This window comes from Bicyclus anynana, chromosome 21 (assembly GCF_947172395.1).
Source record: "Bicyclus anynana chromosome 21, ilBicAnyn1.1, whole genome shotgun sequence".
NCBI classification, from domain to species: Eukaryota; Metazoa; Arthropoda; class Insecta; order Lepidoptera; family Nymphalidae; genus Bicyclus; species Bicyclus anynana.
The window spans coordinates 6,552,351-6,568,070 of NC_069103.1; the positions used below are offsets into that span (position 1 = coordinate 6,552,351).

At 35.3% G+C, this 15,720-nt stretch overlaps 1 protein-coding gene across 4 annotated transcripts in view; it reads right to left on the reverse strand.

The window, feature by feature from the left end:
• The window catches only part of LOC112056973 (papilin), a 130,030-nt gene extending 118,550 nt beyond the window's left edge, over positions 1–11,480 (reverse strand). For all 4 annotated transcript variants that reach the window (XM_052888029.1, XM_052888030.1, XM_052888031.1 and 1 more), the window contains exon 1: positions 11,244–11,480. In XM_052888029.1, the coding sequence (XP_052743989.1) occupies positions 11,244–11,263 (20 nt within the window). In that variant the 5' untranslated portion in view covers positions 11,264–11,480. The remainder of the gene's footprint in view (positions 1–11,243) is intronic.
• Positions 11,481–15,720: the final 4,240 nt, after the last annotated feature.

The window sequence follows — 15,720 nt, forward strand, 5'->3', positions numbered from 1 at the left end:
AGTCAAAACACAAGGTAGCTACTGTGAACCGTCGAGGAGTTCCCTTAACTCTCCTTCGTCTTCATCACCAGACCCCTAATACAGTCACAACCCATCTAGGTGGAAAGTTCTCATCAATACAAATAAATCAAGCACAAACAAAAGGTACCTGCTGTAAATCGTTGACGAGTTCCATCGTTTGTGTATCGGCTCCATCATCAGACCAACGCCAGACCTTCATAAAATTGTAGTGGTTTAAAATACCTTATGGAAACACTAACAAACGTACTAGCCGTCTCTACGATTTTCGAAAGTTCCCCTCGATTTCTCCAGGATGCCATCATCAGATCCTGACATGAAAAAAATGGGACCACCCTGGAATCAAACCATTCAAAACAAAAAAAGAATTTTCAAAATCGGTCCACAAATGACGGAATTATCGCTGGACATACATAAAAAAAAAAAAAAAAAAAAAAAAAACATACATACAGCCGAACGTAGAACCTCCTCCTTTTTGGAAGTCGGTTAAAAATATGTATCAAAATCCTTGTAATGGATCTTGTAATATCTACTAGGATAGCATAATTTAAATGTAGGTCGTGTGTTACACAAACCTCGGTTCTCTGAGCACGCCGAAAAGTTTGAAGAAGGGCGAGCTTTCGTATTGCGCTATTCTGTGCTTTCGTGGCTGAGTAAAATTCTCGTGTACTGTATGGGATTTTTGAGAGATTTATTACTAGTACTTTGGGAATACTATTTTAAAGACAGTTTTTAAGGGTTTTCAATCTGTATTGTACTTATATTACGCTAATTCATAAATTAATAGTTTATATCTATCTTGATATAAGGTCAAGGAGCTCATAATCTAGCTTTAAGCAGATTAAATAAAGTTCAGCTTTGTGGAAAATATAATGGTATAGTAAACACAGGCTTCCTGAACGAAGCTACGAATTAAATAGCCAATTTATTGCCTTGTTCTCTTTCTTCATAATCTAAAATTACGAAATTACAAAAATAGCCCTTGTTATTTTGTTAGATGTTATTATTTATTACACAAAACTACGTCAAAATGGTTGTGTAATAAATAATAACTCCGCTATTAACTTGTATTTTTTCACTTTGTAAAGTTAGGTTTAGCAAATAAGAAACTGATCTATTTATTACAGGAAGCCAATATGTACCAGATTATTTATTACGGGTATTTTGTTTTTAAGCCCCGACTTAAAAAGAAGGGTGTTTTAAGTTTGAAGTATTTATCTTTCTGTGGAACTTTTAAACGAATATAGATCGATTATGATACGGTTTGATTTTGTTTAAAAGCTGATGTGATGTGATGTAATCGGGTTGGTTTATCATTCATGGATGACATGGATTGCTCAAAAAAGAAAAGGAAAAAATCTGAGGTTCCAACCATAAAATAACCGATCCGATAAGTCATTCCGAAAATAAGGTAAGTACCAGCTTTTTGAAACACTGTAAAAGAAAGAAAGAAGACGGTTTTCATCGTTTTCACGTTGTTATCCTCACTTTTACTCCTATACGTACTAGGTAAACAGGAAATTTGTGGAGGTCAAAGTACGGAGCTGAATTGTCATAGCAGCATGGGAATACGAAGAGTCAGTCAGGAAGACATCAATGGCTTGTCATAAAACGCATAGCGGCTCGTCAAAGCACACGACGTCTATACTCCGACGCGCTCTGCGGGTGATTTACCGCGCATTGTTGTAGGGTTGTCACTTGACACGCATTGCGTAATAGTCTGATGTAATTTCTATACTTTGAATGATAAATCCATTATGAAATTAGTCTATTGTAGGAGAAGCTATGAGTAAGTATTATAATTAAATTAGCTCCTAGATAATTAGTAGAAATTTAGTTATTTGAAAAATAATAGTTCTATCATTATTATTGAAGGTGTTTTGTGGAATATCATTAATAACATTACATATAATTAAATCTAGAACCCGAATAACATAAAATAGTGAATTAAAAATGGGGATGCTGCCAGATTTTTAAATTGTATATAAATTGTATGCTAATAGTAAAGCAATTTTGTAGAAGTAACAGGATATCTGCAATCATTACTTTCGGAGCTGCGGGGATTTAAAGGGTCATATTTACGAATCCCTGATGAACGCCCCATACAAAATGGCACGATTTAATGACGTCGTTGATTCGCAGATCGTTAGATTTGTATGAGCCTTCAAACAAAATTACAAATATCTTTGTTATTTATGCATTTATGTTTATAGTTCATTTATTGAAAATTGTCACTTTTAATGTAAGGAAGCTAAAGATGTGTGAATTTTCCTTTAATTACGATAAAAGAATTTTAGTACATTTTGAAATTTTGTAACCTTATTTATTTTGCAAACATCCAGTCAATCTTTGTTTTTTCATATTATTTAGTTAATATTGAACTTATTTATTTGAATGTCTCATAAAAATCAATATATTCAAATCTAGTCTTCATCCCCATTAGTAGGAGCTTGGGATCATAGTGTAGGATGTTTTAAATAAAAAGACCTCAGCTTTCTCCAAACCACAGCCCTAAGCCGAGTGCATATGCCACCCCCAACAGGCGACACACGTGGCTGCCGGCTGCGTGGCTCGAACACTTTCTCATGTCTACTGACAAACATTATCAAATTTTAATTGAGTTATTAAGTTACAACCATTTTACTCCGCCTTTAATGAACTTTTTTCTTCAATTGGTAATTAATCATCATTAGTCCATTTTTTTATGAATAGGTCAAAGGCATAATCAGTGGAACCTACAAGAAGAGAAGGATTGACTTTGGAATTTATATCCTCCCACTGCTGCTGCTTGCATAAGTTTACTTTTTTTTTTCTGATTGTGTAAGTGCCGTAGGCTCCTTATGGGACCTCAGCGGCGTCACCGGGGGTTTGGGCGAGCGCAGAAGCATCGCCTGATGGGGCCCGAAGGCAGAAGCAGAGTAGATGGGCGGAATGACTCTCTAAGGGCGTCTCCCCTGAGACTCGGACCTCGACTTAGAGGGCCGTTCGGGAAGGGTGTTTTGGCCTGAGTGTATCAGTCCGGGCCGCCCCTGATATAAGTTTACTGTGGTGGGCAATAATTTGTAGTTCATTATTATTATTTTTTTTAATTTCCCATTACATTTACAGTATTATAAAACAATCAAAATGTAATCATAACATCGCTTATAGCTGTTGTTTAGCATTGTATTAATCAAGAAGTCGTTACATTGTGATTATGACCAAATAGGTAGATGTTGTAAAATATACCCAGTGTTATGTAAAATTGTAAAATTTGCACACCATGTCAACGGTATTCATTGTATTAGGACAATAAATACATTTCATTTCCTTTCATAACTTATTTACACGGCTATGTGTATACACGTGATTCCTAAACTGAAGTCAACGTGTAATTAAAATACATTACGTATATTGGCGAAAATAACAATAAGTTTTGACTAAATACGTAAAGAATGCTTAAACAAACATCACAAGATGTGGCGTTTGATATAATAATAAGAACTTACATATTATTGGGGAATGACTCAGCTTTTTTTCAGTCTAACTAAGAAAAGTGAATTACTCAATTTTTCTAGTAAGTGACTGTGATTAAAGGCAAAAATAAGGCAACCAAATAACAATTCCATTTCATTCATGCATTCATATTATGTGGTAGGTTACTTATTTGTGGCAACCCTAACCGTCTTTAAGATCTGCTTCGGTCTTTTGGTCAGCATTACACGGAAATTGAAAATATTTTGATTTCCGTGTCCATTCTGGCAGGCAGTTGTAAATGTACCGATACTGAAAAGTGTCCACGTATTATTTTATTCTTTGACTAGTTAGCCCTTTTGACTACTGTCACACCTGATGTTAAGTGATGATACGGAAGATGGAAGTGGGCTTATTTGGAAGAAGCACTTCTACCTCCGATGATTTCGACGCGACATCGTACCGGAACGCTAAATCCTTTGACGGTACATCTTTGTAGGTAGGGTGGTGACTAGTCACGGCCTACCACCAGACCAGACTTAATTACTTGAACTGAATTGAACTTAGTCAATTTAGAAATTATAAAATCCTAAACTGGCCTGAGTTGGGAATCGAACCCTGGACCTCTCTGTTGAGAACCACAGCACTAGCAACTGCGCCTGACAGACTGATATATTGTCATAATATGTGTAGAACAGCAAACTAATTCACTTTGGCGTATGTTGGTTGTCATATACGAAATTGAGATTCTATGTAATAAATGTCATACTGACAATCCTTCGTATATATCATCTTATCATACAGTAGGTAGATGAATAAGCAAGGTATATTAAATCCACATTATTTGTGAGTCCCAAAGCTATATTCTATTACCATATTCCCCAAGGAACGGAAACTACGCAAGTGAAACCGCGGAGCGTTTGCTATTCTATACTAATATTATAAAGCCGAAGTGTTTGTTTGGTTGAACGCGCTAATCTCAGGAACTACTGGTCCGATTTGAAAAAAAAATCAGTGTTAGATAGCACATTTATCGAGGAAGACTATAGGCTATATATTATTCCCGTATTCCTACTGTAACGGGAACTACTCGGGTGAAATCGCGCGGCGTCAGCTAGTGTTTTATAAAATACCAGCAATTGGACCCGAAATAGTAATCCCGATCCATCCCATCAACTCCCACATGAAACTGCCCATAAACACCAGCATCCAGAACCCTGTTGGTAAGCATTCGCCTACGCACGCTTTCCCTATATAATGATCGGTACAACCTTGATCGAATTAACCCGTACTTTGTCTGTACATTTTAGCTTACTGTGTATTTTGTTTAAATTACTATAAAAAATGGTGATGAGTGAATTGTTTAAGTAAGTATATTTATTTATAACTAGCGGATGCCCGCGACTTGGTCCGCTTGAAACACGATGTAAACTGTCAACTAAACTTCCATAGTTTATACTCGTATCTAATCCAAGACTGCAAAAACAATCATTACAAATATAGGTATACTAGCGGACGCCCGCGATTTTTAGATCTCCTTAATCCGGCCCTGTAGTAAAATCTGTTCTTAACGGACGTCTACTATATAAACTACCTCCTGCCAAATTTCCTTTTTGTACGTCAAGCAGTTTTCGTGATTTCGTGATGCATGACATTTCGCATTTATCATTATCATCATCATCATCATCATCATTACCATCATCATCATCATCATCATCATCATCATCATAATCATCATCATCATCATCACCATCATCATCATCATCATCATCATCATCATCATCATCATCATCATCATCATCATCATCATCATCATCATCATCATCATCATCATCATCATCATCACCACCATCATCATCATCATCATGATCAACTCATATTCGGCTTACTATCGAGGAAGAATCTCCTCTCAGAATGAGAAGGTCTATAATATTCCACCACGCTGGATTTATGAGGCATTGGCAGACACACGTCGAGAATAATTAAAATAATTCTCAGGTATGCAGGTTTCCTCATAATGTTTTTCTTTTATCGTTTGCGACACGTGATATTTATTTTTAAACATGCACATAACTGAAAAGTTGGTGGTGCATGCCTCAAACCGGATTTGAACCTACGCCCTCCAAATCAAAGGCAGGGGTCATATCCACTGGGCTATGATGGCTCTAACATTATTTAATTATCAACAATAGTTACAATAACTATATTATACTTAAAAAATTAAGTTAGCAGATGTTAATATTACAGGTTTGACATTTGTAAGTAACGAACAAAATGCATTCTAGACATTCTTTTGAATAGGTAACAATACCTATTTTAAAACACTAGGTATAAATGTTTTACATACTAGATAGTCGTCAAGCAAGTCTGTGTCTAGAATTATAAAAATAAACATTAAAAACTCAGGTTTAGTGGCCGCGTCTGGCTGAAGTCTAGACTTAGGTCTTGCGCTCTACCTACAATTACCAGGAGCATATAAACGCTAGGAGATCCACAAGCACTAGATTGTAACGCGGGGAACTAAACCATTCAGTAAAGTCTAGGTCTCTACACAGGTCATACATTTCAACGTGCATTTATTTAAACGTTAAATTATTCTAAATATCCCACGACATTCATTATTATGCTGGCCAATTGTATTTATCTATTCCATGCATGCTCACTTAATTTAGTAAAATGCGAGTCTAATTTACGTCGTTTGGTCTAGGTTACTCAACGACCGTAAAATACGGTTGAAAAGCATTGTTTGGCGCAAAGAATGACCTAATTCTCCTTAATGAGGGCTCTCGAATGAATGGATACGCAGAATAGGGGCCTATAACACTGTAAACTGTTCTAAATCTTTTTATTTAGATTTACATTTTATAAACTGTGTGAGTCAATGGATTTGTGTAAACAAGATACAAAGTAAGATGTTTATTTTAAAAATATCAGCATTTGCTCAAGACTGCTTGTCTCTATGGAAATAGTATTTATGGAACTTCTAACAAGTCTTTCGCCGGTAATCTCATATATATGACTTTTCGTGACGTAATATGAGACTTTATATACTAAGCGATGTATTAGTATCCTTCGGTGGTCAAGAGACTATAAAATAAAGCTTGCACGAACTCTTTAATTACTGAAGTATAATAAGCATCGATTTGTAATCATGCAAGATTTTAAAACTATTATCAAATTGCTAACTTCATCGGAATCTAAAATAGATGATTAAATATAATCTTAGCATTAAACATTATCCATCATTATATTTTGTTTATTAATTTTTATTCTAATTTACTTATACATAATTTTTTTAAAGAATGTTTATTTAATTGTTTATTATTATTAAACACTATTTAAAAATATAAAAGAAATCCGCTCCACCTCAACGAGCAGTCAGAGCTCCAGAATGAGGAACCTCATTCATCATAATCACATTATACTCTCCGTCTCAAGGATCACTGCCTTCTGTATTGTATCTGACCTTTGATCCAACAGCCAATGATCCGAAAGGACAGAATATATATTACGTACAAGGCGAAAGTTCCTTTATAGTCCCATCAGTATAATATGACATAATGTAATGCTCTTAAACTTATGTAGGGACTAAAAGATTAAAAACACTTGATACCGTTCAAATTCATGTCGAGAGAAAATTACTGAGCCGCAAAAAACGAACACGCCAAAACTAAAGCGGGAATTCAAAGAAATCGCGTGCCCAAAAGTTAAAGAGCAAAAAACCGCTTAACATTTTATTGACAATCAATGAAATTTTAACAAGTACATATAAATAAACATAGAAAACTAAATGTGATATTCATATTTAATGCAATGGTAACCTTTCTTTCCTAGTTTAGTTATGAGACGAAAAGATACATGCTAATATTAAATTGTGATATCAAAAGCATGCATAAGAAAATAATGCATTTTATTCTGAATTATAATTGGTCCTTTGAATTTTAAATAAAATAAATAAATGAAATAATTTAGTCATATTACTATAAAATGATCAAGTTAATTTAAAAATCAATCTTAATTAACTATTGTTAAAGTTTTTAAACACTTATATTTAAAATATTTCATAACGTTTTCTTTTCAAGTATATATTTAGCCTCCAATTCCGGAGGGTGTGGGTTCGAATCCAGTCCGGGGCATGCACCTCTAGCTTTTCAGTTGTGTGCATTTTAACAAGATATCATTTTTCTCAAACGGTGAAGGAAAAACATCGGGAGGAAACCTGCATGTACCAGAGAATTTTCTTAAATCTCTTAAGTCTACCCTTCCAACTAGTCAGGAAAGACAGTCCTAGGAGTGGGTACGACAATAGACCAACGTCGTGAGGATCGAACCACCACCCCTCGGTGATGAGTCCAACCGCTCTTACCGTTGAGCTATTGAGGCTTTAAATATGGATAAAATGTTCGTAAAAAAATAAATTCCACGCAAAGTCGCGAATGACCACTAAAGCTTCTTATAACAAGCTTTTGCCCACAGAAAAGTCGTTTTGGAAATCACTATCGCTATTTAGTACATCACTACAGGTAGCCGTTTAATTATACGAAGCAGTAGGACAAAAGCAGCAATGAATTTATGCATGAGCGGTAGAGAAATTCCCTTGGTCGGGACAAGCGGGAGAAAAGGAACAATAGGCTTAGTTTAATCCCGCTTTTTTGTTTATTTTTTATTTGAAAATCCAGTTTGCGGGAGGCGACGACGCCGCTCTCTTTTCGATAGCGGCTGATTTGACGTACGCCCCAATTTGCGAATATTTTATTTGGTTTTTGGACAAAACCGCATTTTTTTTAATATAGCATAGCAGTGTAGCATTTTAGAATTATATTGGGCTTGTTATCCGGTTATGTAAATGCTATGATGTTAAATATTAAGGTTCTCTTTCAAACAACAGTTATAGTTTTTTTTTTTTTATTAATTGTACCTACTTCTCATCAAAAACATCGAATCAGCCAGCCTGAACAATACTTGCGGACTGTTTCGATTTTTTTTATGAAAGGTATATAATACTTGATTACTCATCTAGGTATAAAGTGTATGTATGTTATGAATATTTTTCTCGGCATATGAAAATATGAGATTATTGCTGCAACCATTCGAAAAACATCATTAAAGATTTTTTTAAAGAAAACTTTAAAAGCGAAGGGTTGCCACAATGGATCTGACGAAAGGACACTTTACTCCTCAGGTTCTGGATATATTCCATAGAAAAATCATTTTTTTATTTGCATCATTATTTATTATTTACAACTAGCAGACGCCCGCGACTTCGTCCGCCCTTAGACCTCTTTAATCCAGCCGTTACAGTAGTATTGCTGTAAAAATGGAGTAACACCTCCCCTTTTCCAAACATTTTCCATCACTGCTCTGCTCCTATTGATCGTAGCGTGATGAAAAGTATACTATAACCTGCCTAGGAGTATGAAGAATAATTGTACTGTTTCGTTAAAATCCGTCGAGTAGTTGTTGCTTCTATAATGAACATACCGACAGACAGACATTTTTTGCATCAGTATCGATCACTAATCACCCTAATAGCTATTTTGGAAATATATTTCTTGTACAGAATTGACCTCTACAGATTTATTATAAGTACAGATTAGTTTTATTTTGTAATGAATAAGGTAGGTACCTACATATAGGGTTTTATTCCTAGTTGTATTAAGCATCGTGTTTCAAAACTAATCATGGAAAGATTACGCTATTAAGGTACCGCACTTCAACACTTAACTTATACACTTTTTAAACGTAATGGTAATGGGTAAAAATTACTAGCAACATGGTGCAATTACTGGGTAAAGGGCGAGTCGGCAGTTCGTTGACACGTTATCGCATTATTCATTTATATTTCATATAAATAAATTTTAAACATATAAGACAATAGGTCCTAATTTAGGGGTACTAATTTACTAAATCTTCGCAAATTGAAAGCGTTACCATTTATTAGAATTAGATTATTAGTATAGACACAAAACCTAGAATAAAATTCTAATAAGTCAATCCGAAGAAACCGACGTTTTTTTTTTATTATTATGGAAAGAATTCCTGAAAATTCAAATCGTTACCCTGACTAAATTTATGTTTGACGGGGACTATTACTAAAATTTTATTTTTACTAGCATAAATAAAGAAGTAGTAGAAAAAAATATATTACAAAATGAGACTAACCCGTAGAACACTTCGGCGCCTGGCACTATAGTAATCGCAAAAAATGATGTAAGATACATTATTTTTTAACGAAATCTTACAATATTTTCAGGAGCTTTTAAGTTCTGATGATAACTAACTAATATTAACTATATTTCAATAAATATACAAATAAATGAACTTCTTTAAATCTATAAGTTAAAGTCATAACTCAAGTTAAGTTAACAACACGTCATATCTGTAAACCTGTCCTCCCCGCATCAAAAATCTTAGACATTCTTAATGGGACTTTGGGCGAACGCAGAAAAAGATGGGGCTCTAAGGCAGAAACGGAGTTGATGGGCGGAACTACTCTCTAATGACGTCTCTTCTGAGACTCGGACATCATCTTAGAGGGCCGTTCGGGAAGGGCGATTTGATCTGAGTGTATCAACCGGTCGCTACTGAGATGGCGTCTTGGCCTGAGTGTGGTTGATACACTCGCTCCCGAGATCGTGAGTTTTAGACCACATCGTCACTTAACATCAAATGATAACACAGTCAAGCGTTAATTTGTCATTGTATTAATAAAAAATTAAAGCTACCGCGCTTATTCTCAATCTATAAATCTAAACTCCTAATAGATAAAACTAAAATATTCGACGAAATGGATCTTTGATAAGTAGTTGGTCATTATAAATACTGATTATAATTTAACTATACATAATTTTAGTTAGACATACATTTTATAAAATTGTAATTTTAATTTTGATATGAATAGATATTTTGAATTATTAGATTATATTAAAATCGTATTTGTAAAAACTTTGCACATTTCCATAGACCGTTGATATTAAAGTATTTCGAAGGGGGAAATTATCTAAACAAAATTTATTTGAATAAAATTCCCCAAAACTATTGTTTACAAGGAAAATTAAAGATGAAATAAGGAAAATTCGTAACTGAAAAAATATAGAATGAAATACCCATTATTAGTTTATCCTAGTTTATAATGACTAATGAATATTATAAATATAATAATTACTATGTATTAGATATTTTTATTCTAAATGCAATGTTTAAATAAACATGCTGCAGTAGTTTTGTCATGTTTATGTCATAAGGGGTTACCTGTAAAAGATTGTTTTAGCAATAAGGCCGCCTTTGCATTACCAAGTATTATTTTTCTTTCATATGTTTGAACCTAATAATTTGTTTAGTGTGAAAAAAAAATTTCTTATTCTTCTTAATAATGACTATTTATCGTTGTGATATATATGAAACACTATTCTTTTTTAGAAAAATTCGTATAATAACTTCCTTTCATTTGTATAAATATTTTAAAAACTATTTATTTATTATTACTATTAAAGCAATGATTGAAAATGTCTTGAATTTTTAGAAAAATATAATCAAGTTATAATATTTTTCTAAATGACGATAATAAAGGTGAATATTCTAAACTAAAATAAAAATTTAATGTTCGCAAACATTAATAAAAATATATCAGAAACCAAATTCTAGTTAGATTTCCCATACGCATTATTCACAAAAGTAGAGTTTCAAATATCTGACTAATAAAATTAAACAACTAGAGATCCCTAGAGATAACCAAAAAAAGTTCAATAAACAATAAAAAAAAAGTCACTTACCTTAAGTTTAACATCCCCATCTCTACTGCATGCCCGTAAATAAATATCCGCAACGCACACAACAATCACAAGACGTATACGTCACAGTCTTAGTCCAGAAAAAAAAAACAAAAGAAAAAAAGATTAATTCGAATATGGATTAGTTTGAATTTCCCGCGTTCGTTTGGAGGGACGTCGTACGAGTGACCCGGTCCGCGCAAGCGCACTCGCTTCCAGTGGACTGAAGCGAGTTCAAGCCTCCAGCGATGCGCGGGACCAGATTTGGCCGTAAGTTCATCCCCACCACCGCCATTCATGAAATCGATTCAATGGATTAAAGCTACTGTGCGAGCTTTGCCATTTACGAGTAAAACATAATTAGGCAGCGGAATCTAGACACAGATAAATGTTAAATTGTTTTTTTTTAATTGATACTTCCCCACATACTTATGTAAACATTCTTACATGTTTTTTTTTTTATTTGTGGGGATCTCCGAAAATGCGTTCCATTTTCACGCATAGACAATGCTACGTAAAGTGTAAAAAAGTAAATAATTACTGCTGACGTAATCACCATCTCATCCCCATGTCATCAACCCCAGCCCCCTATATTGATTACGTAATACTTGAACCAATTTCATTTAATTTTATTTAAGAAAAAATAGTTGAATCTGCCAAGCATGGTTTAAGAATATTTTTTTTTTAACTTCATACTTTGTTGAACTATTTATGCTTTACTAGGAACTAGGAACTTTTTATCCTTGAACTTATAGTAAGTATACTTATGCTTAGAATACCAAGCACATATTTTTGTTTACTTGGAGATGATTTGGAGTAAAACACAAAATGTTATTTCAAAATCATATCTAAAAGTTATTAGGACAACAGCAAAAGCCACCGTTTTATTTTACACGATAAAAAAAATATGTTAGCGATAAAAAGACAATGACACAAATAGGTATCCTGTGCCCCACTAATGAATAATCATAATAATAATTTTGTTCTTTTCCTCAAGATAAATAAAAACTGTGATTGAAATAATAATGCTCCAAAAAATATGTAAAGCACACTGAGAACATTATACACATCGATATAAATCGTTAGATGGGCCCCATCATATTAAAGAACGCACAATGTTATGTCATTACTCAAAGACGTGTACGCACATCTAAAATTAGTATGCAACAAGCGCATAATGTGACTTTTTTCTTGTTTAATCCCTTAATAATGCCTTTGTAATCATTTTGGAACTGTAAAAACACAAGCCGCAACACGAATAATGACAAAGTTGTTACTTTTCATTCATAAGTATTTGCGAAATCAATAACGATTCCGCGACGCTTCGGAGCCCATCTAACGATCTACGATCGATGATTGTACATGTACCTTTACCCTTAGACAAAAATTTTTGTATACTTAATCAGATGGCGGTTAGCCTTGCTCGAAATGCAGTCTTACAGTTCGTTTCATGTAGGATGGTGCGGGTGAAACTTCGTTTCACTCTTGAAAGTTTGCCGCGATTCACCTTAATAGTACGTATTATGAACATCATGCAGGCGACTGTTGCCGTAACCATGCTATCTGAAAAACACTTCACTAAATAAAAAATACTGAAAAAGAGTTTTTAGTAGTACCTTCATTACGAAATTCTTTTTTTTATTCTTTACAAGTTAGCTGTTGACGACAATCTCACCTGATGGTAAGTGATGACGCACTTTAAGATGGTAGCTTGTTGCACACACAGTTTCTACACAACAGCGCACCGGAACGCTAAATCGCTTGGCGGTACGTCTTTGCCGGTAGAGTAGTAACTAGCCACGGCCTAAGCCTCTCACCAGCTAGTTAATGTTCTCATGAGCTTAATTATGTGATTAGGATATATTATTCAGGTATAGGACATGCTCCTTGCGTGCCTACGATGTGTTGCTCGTTTAATGCGATTCTTTTCTTTTACGCTTAACCAGCGCCTCATTCTCATAATATGCAACCATTAAAAACAGACATAAGCCTTCAGTAACGGAGAGGTATAGAAAGAAGAGAGGAATAGTAAGCAATGTAAAGCATTTGAATGTGATCAAATTGAGCATGGAACCGATAAGCAAGTAATTTCATTTGTTTATTCTTTCATCGAATTTCGTGTTCTAATCAGAAATGAGGAGATCCGCAGAAGAACCAAAGTCATCGACAAAACTCAACGAGTCGAGAAGCTAAAGTGACAATGAGTGAGTGAGTAGAGTATTAACTGTGTGCACACAGTTCGAAAAGCCACACCCCGCACTAGAAAACTCTGGGTTGATCAACCCTCCACCAGACAGAGTGATGACATCAAGCAAGTTGCAGGGATTTGTTGGATGCAGGCGGATCGGGATCGTGATGTTTGGAAATCCCTACTAAAGACGTATGTCCTGCAGTGGACGTCCATCGGCTTATATGATGATGACTCTTTAGTCGTGTAATTTAATTATACAGAGTTATCCCAGCGAGGATGCTATATTATAAGCAGCGCACAGGGTACATACTGGTTACATGGTACAAGGTATAGGATACAGGGTACCGACTGGTTACATGATACAGGTATAGGGTACGGGGTACCTACTGGTTACATGATACAGGGTACCTAATGGTTACGTGGTACATGGTATAGGGTACAGGGTTACAGTTACGGAAACTTTCTCCGAAGTATTCCTTTAATTGTTATATTTATGATCAACAAAATAAACAAGCGCAAAACAGTCATCGTATTGTGCCATTACAATACTTGATAATACGAACTTGAAAGGTCTGGACCCTGAGGTTTGATTGACATTTCCTTTGCACTCGGTGCAATGAAGTACTTATTATATAACGCACGATGAGTTTATTAGCACGTATCTTTAAAGATAGTAGGTATCAGTTCAAGATGTGCCTATACTACTAATAAACTAGTCATCATCATCATTATGATCAAATTATTCAATGGCTAACAGGGCCAGGCTGGTCCTTATTAGAGAAAGGATTTTGAACATAACCCACTACACTGCTACTAAGCTGAATGTCATGAGGTAAGATTAAGTATATTGTTTTATTCAATTAGTAATATTATAAAGAGGAACGATTTGTTTGTTTGTTTGCATTGAATAGGCTCCGACAATATTGAACTGATTTGAAAAATTCTTACACAATTTAGAAGTTACACCTATCCCTGCTATCCCCGAGTGTTATAGTATCCTCTTATTTCTACGAGAAGCCTTAAAAGGAATAAAAAATAATTCGTTAACAACCCATATTAGGCTCACTGCTAAAAAAAATCTCTGTTAAGGTTTCCTCACGATGTTTTTCCTTCACCGTTTGAGACACGTGATATTTAATATCTTGAAAAACTAAAACTGAAAATTTGGAAATGCATGCCCCGAACGGGATTAAAACCCACATCCTAAGTAATCGGAGGCGGTGGTGATATCCACTGAGCTATCACAGCTCTCACTACTATTGCTAATATCACGTATGGGCCAAGTAGCCCAGCGCCGGCCCGGAGTAAATTTTAAAATGGAGCGAGATCCAATTATGGCGCCTCTCCTGTTTGTTCCATCGTTCCTAATAATATGTATATATAGATACCTATACCAAATTATGAGTGTAAAGTAAGAATGGACGCGAAGATCTCGACCATACTCTGGGGTGACCAATTGTATATCAGGCGCAGTACTGTCTACGTACCGTTTTTAAAAAGATAAAAAGGCTGAAGTGGCGCTGGACGGGACATGTGCTGAGATCCTCGAAAGAAAAATGGTCCAAAGAGGTCACGCAATGGTACCCTAGAGATGGGAAAAGGAGGCAAGTACGACCACATAAGAGATGGGAGGATGACCTGCCGAAAGGATGGCAAGGAAAGGCCAGAGATCGAGTAGAGTGGAAAAGTCTGGAGGGGGCCTATGTCGAAGGACAACCTGATTACTCTGGTGTATAAATTAAGCAATAGTATAAGGTATATCATATGTATTCAGCAGACACAGAATAAAGGCTATTTTTATTTTTATTTTTATTTTATTACCGTCTACGGTTGAGAAGGATTATCATTTACGCGCTGTCTATGATTTGGCGCCTGGAGCGACTGCTCCGTTCGCCGTATGGACGGTCAGGCCCTGAAGTAGCCGTATGCCGTAGCGCAGAATTTTGGCAAAATTTCGCAACAGCTACCTTATCTAGGATAGTGCGGAGTGCGGATACTGTGGCAACCGGACGCGCGGCCGGTGGGCGTATCACACATCCGCTCGACTCATTGCTACGCTGTGACAATTTTTATATGTGAGGTTATACTATTTATTACGTCCAGAGCACAGAATAAAGAATGTCCAGAATGAGTCTTTACAGGCAGCGAAATCAAGTGAGAAATAGGTCCTAATGAGAAGTTTTCTAGAAAGCTTAATAAAAATAAAGAAGAAAGATGAAAAGATACTCTGAGGTGGTAGGCCGAATAGCAGTTACACCAGCGTTCTGAAGGTAGGAGGGGTTTTTTAGC